At 42.6% G+C, this 19687-nt stretch overlaps 1 protein-coding gene across 1 annotated transcript in view; it reads right to left on the reverse strand.

Annotated features, from left to right (window-relative positions):
* LOC113988914 (2,4-dienoyl-CoA reductase, mitochondrial-like) overlaps positions 1–19483 on the reverse strand; it is a 30125-nt gene extending 10642 nt beyond the window's left edge. The window contains exons 1-9 of the mRNA XM_039388365.1: positions 19419–19483; positions 17681–17772; positions 16407–16639; positions 9650–9886; positions 8226–8303; positions 7269–7397; positions 6809–7025; positions 1862–2070; positions 1264–1336 (exon numbers count right to left, since the gene is read on the reverse strand). Coding sequence (XP_039244299.1) covers positions 1264–1336; positions 1862–2070; positions 6809–7025; positions 7269–7397; positions 8226–8303; positions 9650–9886; positions 16407–16639; positions 17681–17772; positions 19419–19435 — 1285 coding nt within the window. The 5' untranslated portion in view covers positions 19436–19483. The remainder of the gene's footprint in view (positions 1–1263; positions 1337–1861; positions 2071–6808; positions 7026–7268; positions 7398–8225; positions 8304–9649; positions 9887–16406; positions 16640–17680; positions 17773–19418) is intronic.
* Between the last annotated feature and the right edge of the window lie 204 nt (positions 19484–19687).

The raw sequence follows: 19687 nt of genomic DNA on the forward strand, positions 1-19687 counted from the left end.
CCCAACAGAAAAGTTGGAAAAAGCCTCTCCTTAAGCAGTGCAGACCATTGCTGGGCTGCAGTGAGACTGGGAGCAGTGTGCCAAACCAACAGATCCTCAGTTTTTGCCAATTCCCAAAGCTGCCTATCTTTCTCCAGAGTGGAATACCTCCCAGGAAATTTTGCTTGGTGATAGCGATGTGGATGGTGACAGCCAAGCACAGACCAGAGCCTGACTGCAGAGTGCAGAGCAGGAAAGCCTGGTGTATTTGAAATTTAAAGCCCTACATTCTTTTCAAAACTACCTTTCTTTGTGAGATTTTGTAACTTTACAAAGCTGGGGCAGAGGGATGGTGCCTGCGTTTAAGCAAAAGTAAAACAGCTGGTAAAGAGACTTGAAAAAATATTAACAACAACATTGTAAATGGATTTTTGAAGAAACATTTAAAGTTACTGTGCAATAAACTGAGCAGAATGTCATAGAATGTCAAACTGGGCACAGTAAAAATAAACGTTATTCCAAAGGAAAATATAAAGACTGCATACTTATGTAACATTCAGCAGATGGACATGATATTAATACAGGGGTTTTCAGTTGTAGTTTTATAGCTACTAGATTTTCTTGCCTAACTTGGCAACCCAAGGCACCATTTGATTTTTGGATTTGGACAATACTGCAACAGATGTCCAGACCAATAAAATAAATTCCTAAAGGGCTATGCTTAATTCGTGTAATTGATCAATTTTTGTTACATGGGCTTCAGCTCACCAGCGTGTAACTGCCTTCCAGATTAGCTCAGCAGTAGGGATTTCATTCCATATGTTACAATGGTTTATTGGCGCTTTTGATGACACTGCTGATTCAGCAGCGCTGGTGCAGGCACCTGTTGGTAAGAGCAAGTTATAAAACTCGCGGGTACTGGGGCAAAAACTGGCACTAAATCTTTTGGGTGGCTTTTAAACACCTCGGGGGCTCAGCTTCCCACTCGCCAAGGAGTTTGCCTGGAACAATGGATAGGATTACCAGCACCTTTCCCATGCCATCCATGCAATGGAGTCACAGAAGGTGACTCCACCTCTTCTATAAAAAGTAATAAGTGCTCTAAAACATTGAGGACAGATAAATGTTGAAAAATGATATCAATAAAAATTTTGTAGTACATTTCCTCTAATACGAAATGTCAGTGATTTACTCCTTCCCAATACAGGTTTAATTGATTCAAATAGCATCGGTAGTAATTAAAATATGGATTCTGAAGCACAACTGTTAGCTCTCATCACTCACCTATTAAACTTGCCATAGATGCTGTGTTAATTATCTTCCCATATCCTTGATTCAGCATAATGCGGCCTGCAGCCTGTGACAGAAATTAAAGGAAAGACCAGTGACCCTTTCTGTGATTGTGCTAATAATGACATGATAATAAATTAGTCTTCACTTTTCAGAAGAGTTGATGTGCTAACACATTTTTTTTAAGCACTTGATCTAAAAACTTAGTATAAAAATGGCTGATACAGGAAAAATGCCTTTGCCATTTCACACCTCTTCACTCTTGGCAATATTTTTTCAAAATAATCACTAATTTTGGGACTGCCCCCACAAAGCTTTTTGGTTTTCAGGATGTGTCAAATAATGACTTCAAAAAATTTTGGCCATTCTCAAATGCCTGGGGGTTTGGGCAGCCAGTAAGTACCAGCTGCTTTTGGAAATATTGACCAAAATCTGTAATTGAAATCTGCAAGTCTCTCCTTAACTCCAGCCAAACTAGGACCAATTTTATTAGGATAATTAGTAATAAAGTGTTATTAAGTCTTGATCAAGTAAGCACTTAAAAAATTATTACCCATTTGCAAAACCAAACAGTGCAGCATTTCACACTTACTTGACAGCACAAAAATAATCCTCGCAAATTAACATTAAAGGTTTTGTCCCATTCCTCTAGGGAAGTCTCTTCACTCGCAGAGTTCAGATTGATTCCTGCGTTGTTGCACGCGATGTGAACCGTGCCCCAGCGAGCCACGATTGCATCCACCATCCTTTGCACATCCTTGGGCTTGCTTACATCCACTGCCAGGGCAAGGCTTTTAATCCCTGTGTTAACATCAGAGCAACGGAGTCAGTACAGGGATTCTCAGGGAAAGAAAAAAAAATCTATTTTGTGACTATTTATCAATGCATATATAGAGATATTTTATAGAGAGATGTATTTTTTTATATACAAATGTATTGCATACATAGTCCACCTTCATTCACTGCTGCACAAATTGTAGCAAAGCGTGAGTTTGTTACTGCAATGCTGTTATTATAAAGTTGCTGACTGGTGCAAGGTTTGCCTGTTGGAGACCAACCTAAAGCCCAGGTGTGGGAGCGAAGGCTGCCACTCCAGCAGGATGAAGCTTGGAACACTGCACCATCTTCTGTCCAAACCCTCAACTGCAGCTTTCCCATCCATCAGCAGCTCTACAGATGCTTTTTTTATGCCATATCCCCCTGAGATGCTCCAGAAATCAAATTAATTTGTCCCAAAAGTGCTCTCTGGATGAACTACAGCATCCAGACAGCTGGAAGCCTCAGACAAAACCAAACCAGTTTTAGGTGGGAGAGCTAACTGGGAATACCTTCAGGTGCATAGGTATGGTAGTCACATTTCCTGGCCGTATTTATTGCAAATCACACTGCCAGAATAGTGCAAACAGTCAGAAGTTAAGAGATTTACCAGATTTGAAACATGCCATAGTGATTTTTTCCTCGAAAAATCCAGCTGTTGACTTTTGCACCAGTGTTGATCCATAAATAACTTCATTTAATCTATTATAAAAATCAGCTTTATATACCCTTGTTATTAAACAACATAAGCAGCCTGCTGAGGCATCTGATGCGAATGGGATTATACCCATCCAGAAAGCCAAACAAGGCTACACCAGTAAGGGCTGTGGTGAAATGGGTCTTAACTCAGGAGGAGGGAGGCAGCCACTGGGGTTGGACCGTGGATCAGTAATCTGCAATCAAAGAGTGTACAGATAAGAAGTTACAGCTGTTAAAGTAAGATTTTTTATTTCTATATAAATGGAAAAATTGTTCCCCATTCGTTCCTCTTCCAGATCATTCTGATAAAGCATTTAAAAGAAGTCTTAAGCCTATTCTAGGAGAATAGAAGACTCCCCAAAATGAAGCTTGAGAGGGAGGGTTCCACGAAAGCAAGGCAAAGCAGTAATTGCCCAGTGGTGTTTGAAGAAAATGTCAGGAAAGAGACTTTTGGATGGAAAAGCTCCTCCTCACCTCCAATGCCTTCAGGAGCCTGCCAGAGTGCAGTTCCTGAGGTGATGCTGCTCTGGGGTGCTCCCCAAACCAGGCCATGGGAGCTCCTGTCCCCTTCAGTGATGACACAGCCCTCTTGATTTCCATGGCAGAGAAATAATACAGCCAACTAAAAAATGAATGCATGTTCTGCCACAAAACAAGACCTCTTATTTTATCGCAGGTTTTATGCTAAATACTCTGAAAGAATAAGAATAGCCAGACAGCCCCCGTTGCTCCTCCTAATTGTTATCTAGACGTGTAACGCACAGGGAGTTGCTGCAATCTTTCTTTCTCAATTTACAGACAAAACGGGTGCAAGCGTGTTACTAATGGTAACAGAGAGACTCTTCACCTGCCCTCCAACTCTCACCCCATTTATGGCTTCATCTTATAAGATAGTTCATAAAAACAAGACAAAAGGTGCCACGCGTGAGTGTCTGGCAAAGAAGCAGTGAAGACACACTCACTCCAAACCTGAGTCCCACATTTGACCTTAATTAATTCAGCTGATGTCCCTGCACTCAGAGAGAGAGGGAAAAAAACCATTTTCTGTCTCTCCACTGTCTCCCCAAACAACCTATTAAAAATAATAAATAAACTGTGGAAAAATAGCTTCAACTCTATAGACACAGCCAGAGATAAGAAACAGAACATACGACTGTGTTGCTGCATGCATGACAGAGCCAGTGCCTCTCCACGGTCCTCAGTCTAGTTTTGTGATGCTTGTGGAGGCAGTTTTGTGATGAGAGGGGCAGGAGTGGAGCGCAGTTGCTCTGTGGTGGAGAGACACCAATATGCCAAATCCACCAAGGTGCCCTTCTGCAGGGGACATGTACACGTCCCCCTGCCACAGAACTCATCTCTGGTCTCTTGGTGTAAATGGAAGCAACACGTTGCATATAGACAGGAAGATCAGGAGTGACATTGCACAAGGCATTTGCATAGTTTACAGTGAAAATGCACATTTTAAAAATCCCATCAGACTAATTCTTCCCTTAGGGTAGAGGCAGCGATTCCCCCTGAAGACAGAGGTGTGTGTTGTGGAAGATAACCCTTAGGATTTTTTGGTTATGTTTCATCATTTTTGGTTCTTCTGTCAGATTCCATTAGCAACTGTTGAAAAAGGTATTCACACAGGATCTCTAAACAAAGACCCCTGTAGCCAAGGGACATACACCCGAGCTGTCTAACAAAGCTAAAACTGAGATCACAGAGATTCTGAAGTTTAAAACTCATCATGAAATGATGGCACCATCCCAAAAGGCAGTAAAGGACTCCTTGGTATAAGAAGCAGAACAGCTCTAAGCAATTTAAGCAAAATGTTTTGAAAAAGTATCAGTATGGGAATGACTTGGGGCACTGCATTTCCAACTTTGATTTAGAGATTTCTACAACCCTAGAAGGGAAAAAAAAAAAAAGTCACAGCTCCTTTGTCCTTATTATAGCGGGGAAAATATGTATTAATATTATGATTTCTTCAATTTACTCATGTGAATATTTTCAGAGTAAAGCTAGCTGAACCTTTTTGTCAAAATTTATTTCCAACAGAGCATGTTACTTCTTTGAAGCCAAAATGTTTCATGGAAATATATCGATTTCAACAAAAGTTTTAAAGGGAAAGCTTCTGAGGTCCAGGCTAGACTCTCTAGTTACCTCTGGAGAGAAAGAGATTGAAAACCTGACCTTTTCAGATCCTTTCCAAAAACGGGCATTTGGTTATAATTCCCTTTCACAAAAGCCTTACAAAGTTTGGGTTTTGTTCCAACAGGGAACAACAATAAATTTGAAACCTCAAAAACCGTCATGAGATGGAATAGATGTGCCCTGACCAGCTGCACTGGTCAAGTTGATAGATAGTATTTGACCTCAAAGGATAAAGATGTGTAAAGAGTGAGAAGCGAGATTTTCTTTACTTTAGACTGCAATAATATTTGCTATGCCTCATGACCTCTCCGACTGCATTTTGGAACACCCCCCACCTCCTCTGGGCTTGCAACCCACAGTTGAAGGAGCAGAGATGTAGGGCAGCCATTGAAGGATGGATGATCAAACTCCTACTGAAAAATGCCCTGGAGATAAGTTAAGTTAGTTTTCCAATAGGCTGTTGGCATCCAAAGTCTCATGGCTCTGTCAAGTAGCCCATTTCTATCTGAATAGCTCTGCTTGATATGCAGGATCTCACGGGGAAAAGGCAAGTTAACGTGTAGGGCAAAGCTACTTTATGCCAAGGCCATATGGCTTTGGTGCATAAGGGAATGACAAGCTTCAGGAGGGGAGGGACTGGATGACTCAAGAATTTGTAATAGGAACTGAACACTTTCTATTCTAGCTCATTATTTGAGATCAGAGCTTTAACCATTGCACTGATGCTCAGCGTAAAGTGTCTCCTGCTTACCAGAGCTGGGATCGTGCAGACAGGGACATTTTGTTTTAGAAGTTCTCTGGGGAGGCTCAGGACGGTATCAAAACCAGAAATGTACCATTCCTCGCCCTTCCTGAGACTGGGTGATACAAATGCATCTGCAGGGGCTGGTTTTGCTGGAGAATATGGTTTCTAATGGCCCAATCCCTTTTGGAAGTCAGAATGGAAATGAATACTGCTGACTTTATCCAAAATGGGAATATGAAAATTTCCTGGGTAAAGCTCTACATTTAGAGACAACGAAGTACTGAACTTTGAAGAAGGCTCAGGTATAACCTCACAAAAGAAATTATAAAATGAGTAATACTTCCTTTCTTTTATCATTAAAATTATATTTCCAGTTTTCTTTTTCCCCTTTATAATTGCAGTTTATCACGATTATAGGGGGAAATTCAATTTTAAGTTACATTTTCTGTTTTTACAACAGAAGTGGCTTGTAGAGGATGCTACCTCTTCTTGGGGATTTTAGTTATTACATCTATTAATATTTTGTTCCTATATCTGACCTTGCAAGTATGTTTGAAAGAGGGTTTCAAAAATTACTTTGCTTCAATTTGAGGGTTCAATGAGAGATTCAGACTGACAACACATCTACCTTGTTTTGGTGTTTTGGCTCGTGGTCCAGACATTAGGTATGGAAGAGGTGCCAGGGAAGGGGTATGTGAGTTTGTAGCCCATGTCTGTCATTCGTCCTTAGTGAAGCCTGAGGTGCTGCATGATTTACTCTGAGAAACACCATCTCTATTTGTTCAATGCTGGTTATACAGATCTCACCCGCAAGGGGTGACCCTTCTCTGTCCCTGTCAGTCATGGCTCACTGCTGTGTTTCCTTTGGGCACCCTTGGCAAGGAATTTTATTTGGGTCACTTTGCCTCTAGTTAAGTTGATATTAATAAATAACTCTTGCAGACGGTGTCATACTGATGACTGCTGCGATGACACCGCCAGGGCAGGAGAAGCTTCATGACCATGGCATGAACATTTTCGGCTCTAACCTATTCCCCATCAGAGCTGGATGGAAGGTAATTCCACTGCAGAGAACAGGTCAGGTTTGAAGAAGGAAAGCTGCTCGTTAAAGTGCTCACGACAGGTCAGTCCCACGCTTACCTTTGAGGCTGAGCTCACACACCACCGCCTCTGCCTTGGCAAGGACCAGATCCACAACGGCCACTTTGGCACCAGCTTCCCCCAGGGCATGAGCAAAGGCTCTGCCAATGCCCTGCCCCCCGCCAGTGACATAGGCCACCTTGCCATCCAAACGCAGCCGGTCCAGGATGCGCCGCCTGTTATGGCCCCAGAAGACGTCATCCCTCACCACTTCTTTCTGAAACAAAGCATAGATACATTGCACAACAAGGGGCAGAGCTCACTAAGTGAGAGCTGTGAAGGACTTCGCCTGTGAGAACAAGGCAGGAGCGTGAACAGGGATCCATGTCTTCTTGTCCATTAACTAATACAAAACATATGACTAATTCAAGACAATATTAGTCTCAAAAGGAGCATTAAATGCCAGACAATGGAGCAGAAGGGCTGTGCTTTGAGGAGATGTTCTGACCACTCCACTTACATGACGGTAGGGTATGGCATTTCCCAGCCTGGCTTCCCAGGGAGATGGATCAGGTACATTGCTTAGAAGTTGACTGATTAAGTCTTCCAGCTGTTTTCCCCCCAGGGCCCAGTTCTGCCTCAGGCTCAGCTGGCTCCAGGAAGACACAGAGCAAGATTCCAAAGTCAGGATTTTGCTCAAGCAGAGTGCAATCAAAATATCTTCACAAGGCTGGTGCACAAATAAAGATTATCAGCCAATAACTTAAACCAAGCTGTCATCTGATCAGCTGCCATACATCATTTCCCCCTAACTGGAATCAAAATGGAAAATACAAGATGTTTAAAATACTGAGTTTGAAATGCCAGGAATTACCAGTGGGTGTAACTTTGGGAGCACTCAGAAACTGCAAAACAATCAGGATGTTTGAGTCTGCATTTACTGAGCTAGGCCATTATGATTCCAGATGGGAATTTCATTACAGTTGGATGATGCCCACTACATAAAATGGAGAAAGATAAAATCCCTGTTTTTTCCATAGGACAAGCAAAATCTAAGGCCATGAAAATATTCAGCTCAGAGAGCATAAGAGGGCATCATGTGCTGCCTTTGGGTGAAAAAAGAGCTACTTCAGAAATATTAGGGTTCATTACAGCTGGGCCCCAGCTCCATCTGCCCACACTCCCCTGCATGGGAAGGATGGGAGAGCAACAGGCACAGACACCCAGTGAGCAGCGTGCCAGCCACTTTGGAGATTCATCACAGGACCAGCTGATCCAAAAGACTTTGCAAGGAATCAGCATTTAGTGTAACCTGGACAAGTGAGGCTAAAAAATGCCAAGCCCTAAGCTGGTAAGTCCATGATGAACAGCACTATGTGTTTGGGTTCTTGCCAACAAATCCCTGAAAATTATATTGTCCCTGTCCTCAGCAGAGTCAAAAGTTTCCCAGAAGTACTCACAGAGAGGAAATGCCCACCTTGGATTCAATCACTGCATCTGGAGGTACAGGGATCCTTCGAATAATGCTCAGTCCACTCTGCACAGGTAAAATTACCTGCAAAATAATGCACACACAATTCTCAACTGCTTTGTACTTGGCTTTCTGTCACTCAGATTCCACTGATGTGAAGGATAGTCCTCAGGTCATAATAGCTCTTCTCCTATTCCTATTCTTACGTGAACTTCCTTCCAACACAAATATGTCAGGCATTTCTATTTGCTCACGTGCCTCTTTCAAACTCATTGCCTCCACAAATGACAGGAAAAAGAAATCACAATTTTAGTTCTTTAGTTGCTAAATCAGTACCAGCTGCTGAGGTTGCTGGATTTCCACTGCCTGGATAAGGTTGTCATGAGGACAGTCCAGTATTACAGTAAACCACAAGAGCAATGCTTCGGTGTTCTTCAGCATTTGATAGAACATCTGTCCTTCACCCACAGATGAGGGTGCAGGACGTGCATCATCATGAGGAAACCTGCACTCAGTTTTGCAAATTCAACACCACTATCACAGTGTTAGAAAATCAGATATGGAATCCACGTGCTATTTACATGCATTCAGTGGCTAACAGGGAGATTCAGGACATGGAAAACTCTGATTAATCTTTCCCTCATCTACAAACAAAAGCTGATGCTTCTGGAACACTGTCTATTAGTTGTGTCAATGATAGAATAAATACAGAACCACAGGAGGTACCTTTAGAGGTGTCTGACCTGCAGGTAGAGAAAGACCTTTAGCCTATGAGACACCAAAACACTTTGGGCACGAGCTGCACACCTCTGTGCCATGGAGAGCTGTGGCAGGGGCGAGTGTGGGAGGTGGCAGACCTGCCCTGTCCCACCACGAGCCCAACCTTACAGTGCAGGAGGGCAGACAGAGATCCAGCCATCCCAGTGCAGCCATGGAATGAGGGTGAGCTGGTGGCTGCTGTACCGGGGTAGCACCACTTGCACCTGCTTTTAAAGCCCTGAAGGATATGTGTTTAATAGTGCCTCTGAAACCACGGTATATTGTTTGTGCATCCTATTACTTCTTTTTTTTTTCTTTCCTGCTGGAGTAGGACTTTGTTGACTCCTGTTGTGCTGGTGGTGCCCTACAGCCCCCAGAGCCTTTAAAGCAGAGCGGCGGTTCCTTGGTTGTGCTGTAGAGCTGATTATTCACTCTTAAGTGCTCCCCTTTTATCTTGCCTTTAACACTCTGTAAGATGTAGACAGAGTAGGGACTGTCCCTGAATATAGAAACTCATACCTAGAGCTCAAGTGAGGTGAATGACAATAAAATCTGAGTTCATTTTAGGTCCTCTGGATAATGGCACCAACAAAAGAAACATTTTGAAGAGTGCTTTGCAAAATCCATAGATACAGCACCACGGGCACCTTAACCAATGGCATTGCACTAACCTGCTCAACACGAGGATCTGAATTAATCACTGAATTTAATTTTCTGACAGCTAGTACATTTTCATCTGATACATTCTCCAGGTAGACTTGTCCTTTCATGAGTGTATTCTCTACACAGATCACTGCATCCATTCTCAGCAAGTGGTTATCCATGACAAAGCTGTAGTAGTGAACAGCATTCCTTTGATCAGCATCAATAAAGACTATATCAAAGTGCTCATCCTCAGCATGTAATGCCTGGAAAAAAAATTATGTTGGAGAAAACACTAATTATTTACCCGAAAGTTAAAGTCTTGCCATTAAAATATCCTTTATATAAAGCCCAAACCAGAGGGAAATTTTTTCTTTTAAAGTAACACTGCTAGAATTACTTCTGGAGATCTTGGGAGTTTTCCCATGCTTTGCAAACAATTCCACAGCAACAAATCCCTGAACTTCTCAAAGAAAATCAGGATATAAAAGAGGATGTCTCATCCCAGCTTGAGGTGTTGAGAGTCACAACAGAAACATCTGCATACCTCAAGTCAAAGCAAGTTGATCCAGCAGGGTAAGGGAGAGAACTGGCATCAAACCCTGCCACTGATGGGCCACAGTAACTTATCTCTTCTCAAATGAGTAACTATCAACAAATTGAAGAGTGGCAATTATATCACTCCAGTGAAAAAAGAGGCATAAGGCAGATCTGGGAATTGCAAACTAGTGAGTCCCACTTCAGTAGCAGGAAAAGGGTTGAAATCCTAATTAATAATAGAATTATAAAGCACATAAAAGAACAGGTCACAATAGAGATAAAGCAGCAGAGACCCTATGAAGGAAAATGATGTTTCTTTAATCTAAAAAAATGCTTTGGATGGCTCAGCAACAGAGAGGATAAAAGAGAACTGACTGCTATCATCTAATTGGATTTTCAGAAATGTGGCACACCTTCCCTCCAAGCAGGCTGCTGATGATAATGTATAAAAGTGTTGATGGATGACCAGATGGGAGCCTTTACAGCCTTCTCCTGTGGCAGTTAATGCACTTGCTGCCCAAGAAGCTGCTATGGAATATTTCAGATTCCATCTGGGACTATTTAACTGCATCTGTGTGCGTTGCAATGAAACAACAGCTCATCCACCTATCTCAGCAAGCAGAAATGCTTTCAAGTCTTGGCATTTCAAGTGAAAAGAGAAACAATTATGTTTTCCAGAACTCACTGTTTCTATCACAACTTTTAACGGTACTTTTTGCATCCAGATTTCCCTTTTGTGTTTGGAGACATTGTGCACAACGAGTGGTGAGTGATCCCCTCAGAGGTACCAGCAGAAGCATCAATAACAAATGGCAACAGAATTTGAAGACTGGTTTGTTTTGGGGAGTGAGGTTGATGGTTCCCAAACACAGATTTCAGGAGCCTTTCTTGGGTGGGGAGTGTGTGGTTCAGACAAGAAAATAGCAGGAAGTGGATCTTCGAAGCTCTGAGTTCCTTTATTGTGCAAACTGGTGTCATTGTGAGCTGGTTAGTGGTGAGGGAATTAAGCTTGGATAGTCACATTTAACTGCAGATACTTAACAGCAGAGAAACTCTGCCAAAAGCATTCATGAGTCCACATTTAGGACACCTTTTGATGCTATACTATAATAAAAGAAGACCTTAAGGCCAAATATATGCTGGTTCATAATAAATGTAGCAGAAACTGGGACATCTGGTTTCCTGGGATTCATCTTTTCATTTCACTACCAGTAAGAAAATTTTGCCCTGGTTCCCTCTTAAGCCATATTGGGGGAAAGCAGCAGGAACATTTTTGCTACTGTGGAAGACCATCTTCTATCAGGTTGCACCTCAGTCAGTCTGTCCAATGTAGATGCTTCAGGAAGGGTCAGAAGATGAAAGCTGGGTCAAGGAGCCCATTAGGAAGAGAGATTAGAGGTCTCATTCCCCAGGGAGAAGAGCCAAAGCCAAACTCGAGTAATTATTGTGACTTATCACTACTTTCTGACTTGTAACCTTCCTGGGTGGAGGAGGTGGGGGGCAGACATTCAGAAGCAGATGTGACCATTGCTGAACATATGTTACTACTGCTCCGTGGTATGGCTCCCTAATGAAAAAGAATCTCACTTTTATGCATTGGCTTCATTAGGTCCATATGGAGTTGTGTAGCATTTTGGATATTAGCTGGACTTCTCGTATCAACCCTCCTTCCATACTGCCTACCTGCTGACAGCTTATCTCCTTCTTATCTGTCTTCTGATACAGATAAACCACCTTTTAACTCCACAGCTTCCATCCCCCGAGGGTGCCTGGGTTGGATATGTATCCAGCACATGCCTGCCTTGTCCTTGCCCTGCCTGGGTGTGCAAGGCCACGGTTTCTAAGGCATTTCTCTTCTGCCAGTTCATCAAGTCCTGAATGACCAGCCACGAGGGTCACTTGGGCACCTTTCATTTCTTCTAAATACCCAGTATCTGACACCTGTAAGGAACTGCCTGAGTTTGTGCTGGGACCTGCCATCACTTGAGCTTCTTGTTTCCACAGTTTCAAAATTGCTGCTGAGTTTTCCATATTTAGCTGGAAACAGTTTCAGGACTCTAAGAGGAATCCATGAAAGTCCTTGAACCAGCTTTGCCTCTAGAGCGGGAGGGAAACAGCCACAGGAAGGGGAAAGTCCTCTGTTTCCTGGAGCTCCTTGACTAGCAGAGCAGGGATCACTCAGACAGGTGGTAACTGTGGCCAGGGCCCCACACTGGAGAAGGTTTCCTCACTGGCAGCACCTGCTGCTGAACCCAGACAGCCAGAAAGGTAAAAAACTGCTCTACTGGTAGCTCTGACTGCAGAGCCAGGCACTGGAAAGATGGGTGCAGTGATGAAAAGGACAACTCCCTGCTGTCCCATATGGATGAGGGGGTTTAAGATGATGGATTGACAACCCTTGCCCTCCCAGCACAGTCTGGGCCAGGCCCTGCCTGGGACCTCACAGCAAGCTGGAGATTCCATTGTCCTTTGCTTGGAGAGAGGCAGAACCCAGATGACTCCAACTGCGAGGAAAGATGAGATCCAGAAGGAAATAATCTGCCTGCAAAATATCCTGCTGAAACTAATTTCCTGAGTGTTTACAGTGCAATCCCTGCTCCTTGCTATAGAGTCATCGTAGATGGTAACAGATGGCAATAAGAGTTTTAATTCAGAGCAAACTTGGCTAAAATTAATGCTTTTGATTACAGTGAGTCATTAACTTCCTTTTGGATTAAAAAAAGAGTAACACTGCATTCCATAGAGGAGATACACCAAAAGAGACCATGAAAAAGGGCACAGCAGCACTGCTGATGGATACAGCAAAAGACCAGGGAGAGGACATCCTGAATAAAAACATGAATGAATCTTCTGCCAAAGCTCAGAGAAAACTTGATTGGAGTCCTTCTCAGAGACAACATAAGGCACATACAAACTCAATCAGGAAAAAAATGACTGCCCAGTTCCTTTGATATGGATCATACAGTCAGCATATTTGTAATAAAGATGTACTCAAAACTTATTACCTTCCCTATGTCTTGTTCTTGACCTAAATGTAATAGCAATCCATCCTTAGGGCACACAGAATACATGAAAAAGTACAGCTTCCTTTTAAAACACCATTAGAATATTTTACTGTATGTGGACATACACTCTTGTTACTCCTAAATGCTATTCTATTGAGTACAGTTTATATTCACCGGCAAGGCGAAATCTCTAGGGAAGCCAGAGAGGGAATGCAATTTCTAGTAATAACAGCTCACAACAGTGAATACTATCCACTTATCCCCACAATTTCCAGCTATTTTGGACTCCTTTCTGAATTAACCTTTCATATCAAAAGGAGCAATTCTAGAGCACACTAGAGACTCCGACACAATTTCATGCATAATTTATTCACTCAGTTCAACATTAAACGCAGAGTCCTTGACTTTGTCAAGGTGGATTCTGTTGGCAGACTTCACAAGCAGCAAAACAGGAGAAATGAGATCTGCAGCTCAACCTCTTCACCTATTCTGTCTGCTAAAAGGAGGGAAAAAAGAAGAAAGCAAACCCCGACATGCTTACACAACGCCCTGCAATCAGCAGAATCGGCTGCAAACACGGTGTTATTTTTTGTGGTACATTTTCAATTTAAAATGGAAGGATCAAAATCATGGATGGGAATAATTTCCTGGTAGTTTGCATTCTGTCCGGACTCAATCCTGCGGCCATTGTTCAAGGAAAATCCACTGGGGATTGAAGGAAGTTCTTTGTGCAGGATCAGGCTCTTGCTGGCTGCGGATGCATGGCAAGGCAGATTATCCAGGCATAGCACAACAGAGTTTAGACTTAAGGACCTTGTTGGGAAATGTTTTTAAATGCTGGCCCAGCACACACTGAAAGGGTAGCTAATTCCCACTAAGAGCACCAGTACCTGAGACTGAACCCAAGGAAAATTTCCCCTCAGTCCACATTTCAAAATATTACGTAGAAATTATTGAGGCCATCGGGCACAGAGGCTTGTGCCATCGTGTATGAGACACATGCTTTGGTGGAGACCTCACTTAGCTCGGCAGTGTCTATCCCTCATATGTGGGAAAGGTGGGTTTTAATCATTGTGCTCTCAGGTGCCAAAAGAACCCCACTGTCTACTTGAGCTCTGTGGCTCCTGTCTGATACTTAGCATCCCTTGACTGGTCAAAATCTCAGATATTTTGCAGCTGGCTGTGATTTGGGACAGGAGGCAGGGGAACTGGCTGACTCCTCCACTGCTGTGGGATAAGACAAAGGAGCATCAAGAGAGATGTTCTTCATCTTCAGAGAGCCTGGTCAAGGTGCTGTTATGGACTGATGTGCTGCCTTAACACCGTGAAAAATTGAGGAGCAGCAGATAAGCAGAGATCCTGCCCTGTTGCACTCAGATTGGAAGCAAAACTCAGCCATCATCACCACAGCAAGAAAACTGCATCAGACACCTCCAAAGAGCAAGTGGTGGGTGACCACCTCTGCTCTCAAATTTCTCCAAAGGGACAAGAATGAAATCTCGGGCTGCAGACACCATAGGCAACAAAGACAATCCTTGCCAGAGCTTGTTCCAGCTCTTCAGACTCTCATGGTGCTCTTCAACAAACACTAGCCAGCTCTGCTCTAGACCAGCCTCCCTGCAGACCATGGGGGAGAGAAATGTTGTTCTCCAACTCCTCCATGAAGCTGAGCTGTGAGAGGTGCCATCCCTCACCCACCTCCCGCCTATGACTGCCTTGTCCTCCTGCCTTTCAGCATGTCCGTGGGGCAGGAGAAGAAGCCTGCTGCATCTCTAACCTAAAGCAGCCATCTGGGAGGGAAAAGGCAGCACACTGTTCACAGCCTGGGCTTCTTCTGCACATCCGGCTGTGTTCCTGCGTGTTCCCAACTCCAACCAGGCAAACCTCAAGAAGCCCAGAATGCCAAGGCACCAGAGAGGGTACCACATTCATTGCTTCAGCATTTACAGCCATTGTGGATTTGACCTGTAGGACAATCCTCATTGTCCTGCTACCAAATGATGACAAAACATCTGCCACACTGAGCAAAAAAAGTTCAGAGCCCAGTGCAGAAATCCTGCACAGAGAGGTGTCCCCATGTTGGGTCTCTCTCCTGCCAAACACAAGAATCTCTGTTCCCAAGAGCTCTGAGAGGTATTTGAAGTCCTGAGCACCTGCAGAACCAGGGTCAGGATGTGCCTTCATGTTGCAATTGGAGGATATAAAATCAATTGCAACATTCTGTTTTAAGGATTTAATTTTCATGTCTTTGCTCCCTTCTTTAATCTCTACACAGCATGTATTCTGCCTGCCTCTAGATATTTTAATTCAGTCACAGTAAGTCAGTTGCACAGAATGGGCACTAGAGAGCAACAGCAATTCAATTAATTTCACACTCACTGCAGGGAGCTGGGATTTTAAATGCTGCACATTGCAGGTGATCTGTAACATTTCGTTATTCATATACTTGGCAAAGCTCTTTGTTTCTTTCTTATCAAACTTGGAGGTCATGAAAGCCAAAGGTCAGAAAGCTCCTGGCCATTTCATTTTAGAAATAAATATGGTACCTGTTAATGCAAGTAAAGTTACAATCAAGCTCACACTGACACAACCAGATTGAAAATAGAATCAAATGGGAATTAAATGTGAGTTGCTGGCAATCATAAGCTTTTCTCTTTCTTGGGACAAAGTCACTAGTCAGAATGAAACAAATACAGCTAATGCCTTATTTTGTGTTAAGCTCATCACATTGCTCTGGAAGCGAGAAATTGGGGTTTAATTTCCCACAGAGCTTGCAGTGGGGGAAAATAATGAGAAGTTGTGGCTGAATTAGAAACTTCTCCAAGACTTTCCTGATTCTTGTGAACATTGGGAGCAAGCTGTCTTTCTCAAGAGCTGGCTCAGCAGGGTACAGACACACTCTTCCTGTTTGTTACATTTGGAATTAGAGATCCGAAACAACCGACATGAAGTAAAACTGCCATTCAAGCCTATCGACCTACATTGAGAGCTTGTGATTCCTCTGATCAAAAAGCTGCAGGATTTTAGTTAAAAAGAAAAAAAACAGCTATCCTGTATGATAGAGCTGTTCCATCATACACTGTGAATAAGAAATAACCTCAGTGCAACCACGTGTTCACATAGTTGCAAGCAAACCAGGGCCACCATCCAGTTTTTTGCATGCAGGAAATAGAACCTACCCGAAATGATTTAACGTGCCCTGCGCAGGAGCTCCCAAACTCCCCTTCCAAACTGACTTTACCTCCAAGGTGTCTGCCACTGGTCCCACTCGCATGCTTATCTTTTTGCCATCTGAAGAATAATCAAATGCTTCCTGGCTGTTCACTCCCAGATAAGGCGCTTCTGCACATGCAAAAATTTTGCCATCGTCTGGCAATTCCTCTGCAATAGCAAGGATACTGTAACCTTTAAGCTTGCCAATTAATAAAATCTTCCTGGCTCTGATCATATGAACAAACATCCTAAAAATTTGGCCTGTGGAAAGACAAGAAAGAAAAATTAAAAGTAAAACCATAGGAAAGAGGGTACCCTGTTAGCAGTGAAAATTAGATGTGCCTTTTAAGTGATCATTAAAAATGAAAAAAAAACCAACCCTAATCTTAAAACACTCCCAAGTAAGGGTTTAACAACAGAATCTGACAAAATTTCATCTAAAATGCAGCTAAAAGACAACAGAATAAAGGGACTGGTTTTAAATGTAGAACCTTTATCATTAATGCTGCTATTGTTCAAGTGCTTGTTAAATAGTGCTTGAAATATTGCATATTTTAACATTCCCCCCATATGAAAATGGCTTTGAGATGGCTCCATATTCTTTCTGGAATCCAGTTAAAAAAAAAAAAAATCACTACATTACCTTGCATTTGCTCTTAGAGTCATTATCCCCAGACAGCACCATCATTTAAGAAATTTATCATCAGTGGTGTCCTTCGAACAATGTATTAGTGTAATACATTATAAGAGTACTTCACTGGGATGATATATTAGTCCAAAGATAGGAACATCTGGGAAGAATGAATCTGGGAAGAGATTCAGTGTAATAGGCTTTATATGGGGATACAAGCCTGGGTATTGCTACTTGTAAAGGTACAAGTGCTTGGCCACAGGCCACCTTCACCACAAAAAGCACATAAACTCCTAACAGACACCTCCAAACCCAACCAAAATGGTTTTTCCCTTCCTTTCCCTTCCAACAAGAGTAACGATCTTTTTGCTGCTCACTAAGAGATGGGGCTGGCACTGTGAATTAAAGCACTCACAAGCGTGTGCGTGGACACGTGTGCGTGAGTACAAGGGCAAGGAGGAATGAGACAGGGAAAACTCATGCCAAAGGAAGATCAAAGCCTACAGGAGGTTCATATCTTTATTTTTTAGCAATTTCCCATATTTTCTGAGCATTTGCATGGCATTCAACCTCTCCTCACTCTAGACAAAGTAAAGAATTATAGCTTCAATGTCAGTGATAACCTTTACACCAATCTGGTGCAATTTTATCCTCTCAGTTGACCAACTTGCCATTCAGTGAGTCAGAGGTACGTGCTTCCTGCAGCCTAACTCCGCTTCCAGCTCCTTCAGCGTCCCCTGGGACGTGATCAGGTGAAGTTTTTCTGGAAAAAGAAACAAATTTCAACATTACGGTAACAACTGAAATCTGAGAGTCCTACATAAAAAGCAGCAACTAAAAGAGAATGTCTGGAAAAGCTCTAGCTGTGCATGGCCATGAAAATTAGCCCAGAAGCATTACAAATATCCTAAATTCCAGTCCTAAGAGGACCTGGCTTGGCAATAAGCCCATCTCAATGCTGGCAGTCACCCCAGCCATAGGCACTTGGGAAGAAGGGGCTATGGGACCAAAGGAAAGCATTCCCCACTGTTCAACCTCAGATTCTTCCCATTTCCAACCAGTCCTAGACAGGTCTCTATCAGTCTGCTGGTTTGGAGTGAATTACCCTAGTTACCCTGGCCAGGTTTTGTTGAGTTCTACAATGATTATTTTTGTTTCAGCCAAAAAAAAGAGGTTTCATTGCAGAATAGGGTAAAAGATGTAAAATCTAAATTGTTTTGTAAGATGGGAAAAACATGGTTTTCCACACAAACTACTGAGAAAACAGGGTGTCTCCAGATGCTATTTTACAGAAGCCAGGCCTCTGACATTGTATCTGGATGAAGTGAGATGCTACCTATTACACAGGGAAGGCAACAGACGACTGGAAGAAGTCCATAGCCTCCAGACAGGTTTGATTACCCTATTTAAAGAAAGCAACCATCAGAAATGGATGGTGATTATTCTGCAGGCCAGAATTTAGAGACATTTCAGCTTTTTTTTTTTCCTCCAGCTTCCCCCTCCCTACTCCTCAGTAAAATGAGAAAGAATTCATAACCCGTGTCAGCCACACTCAGATAATCCAAGACTTAAAGAGTAGAACATTTCATATAACCTCTTTTCTGCCCCTCACAAATGCTTTAACAACTTTAATAAGATAATGTATAGCTATTATCCTACAGCAAGTGTAAGTCAAACAACTATCAGCTATTATTTCAGCAACAGAACGAACACTCAGCTTTCCCATAATCCACAGCCTGGAACAGTTTACACATTGTCAATTTTAGACAGAACTGGCTTTTTCCACATATCAAAACGTGCACTGATAAATGGGAATTGTTTAGCAGACCCCACATGGCTAGGTAATATACTGTAGCTCAGAAAAGAATAATGAGGGTATCAGTTGGACTTCTGAATTAATGATACCTTAAATTAGTTTAATTAATTAGTTTAGTTACTAGAGTAATTTAGTTAGCAGATTAATTAATGTTTGTTGAGTGCTTGGAGATAAAAGCTGCATATAAAGGCTGTTATTAGAGGGCGGATCCAGAGGTGCAGGTTTTCATTATTCTTTATTTATCCCAGCACCAATTTGATTGAGGGGCTCGCTCTTTCAGCCTTCCAGCAGGAAGCTGGTGTGCTGGTGTTCCCCAGGATATGGTCAAACAAAGTCATTGCCATAGTTAACAGTCAGCTGGGAGAATATCTCCCAAAATTTAGAGTCAGGACTTCTTATTCTCACCTCCTCTCCTCTAGGCTGTAGGTGCACACAGACACACACATCCATGCACGCTTTGCTATATATTTGGGTGCAGTTAGAACTCTCATTCTTCTTCCTCCCATGTTTATGGCATGTTCTGGACAGAAAATCTGAGAACAGATGCACACACTCTCAGACAAAAGTGCAAGGTTACAAAGGAGAGTTGGTACCTCTTAGAAGTTGCCATTGCATCCAGGTAAGGGTCTAGTCCAAGAGCAACATCAAGAGCTTTTTGTATGTAATTCCTGAGCTGCTCAGGTACACGGGAGTCGTTGAGAGCTATTTCTTTGGCTTTGAGAAGGTTCTCAGCAATGTGTCCAGCAGGGGTTTCTGAAATGGAAAATAAAAGGAAGAATAATGATTTTGGGACTGCTCAAATCAGCGGAAGAGGAATTTGGAGTACAAAAAAACAAGCGCACTTTTTTTTTAATAGAAAATA

Source organism: Pipra filicauda, unplaced genomic scaffold (assembly GCF_003945595.2).
Source record: "Pipra filicauda isolate LSUMZ 115617 unplaced genomic scaffold, ASM394559v2 scaffold63_size3267554_pilon, whole genome shotgun sequence".
NCBI lineage: Eukaryota > Metazoa > Chordata > Aves > Passeriformes > Pipridae > Pipra > Pipra filicauda.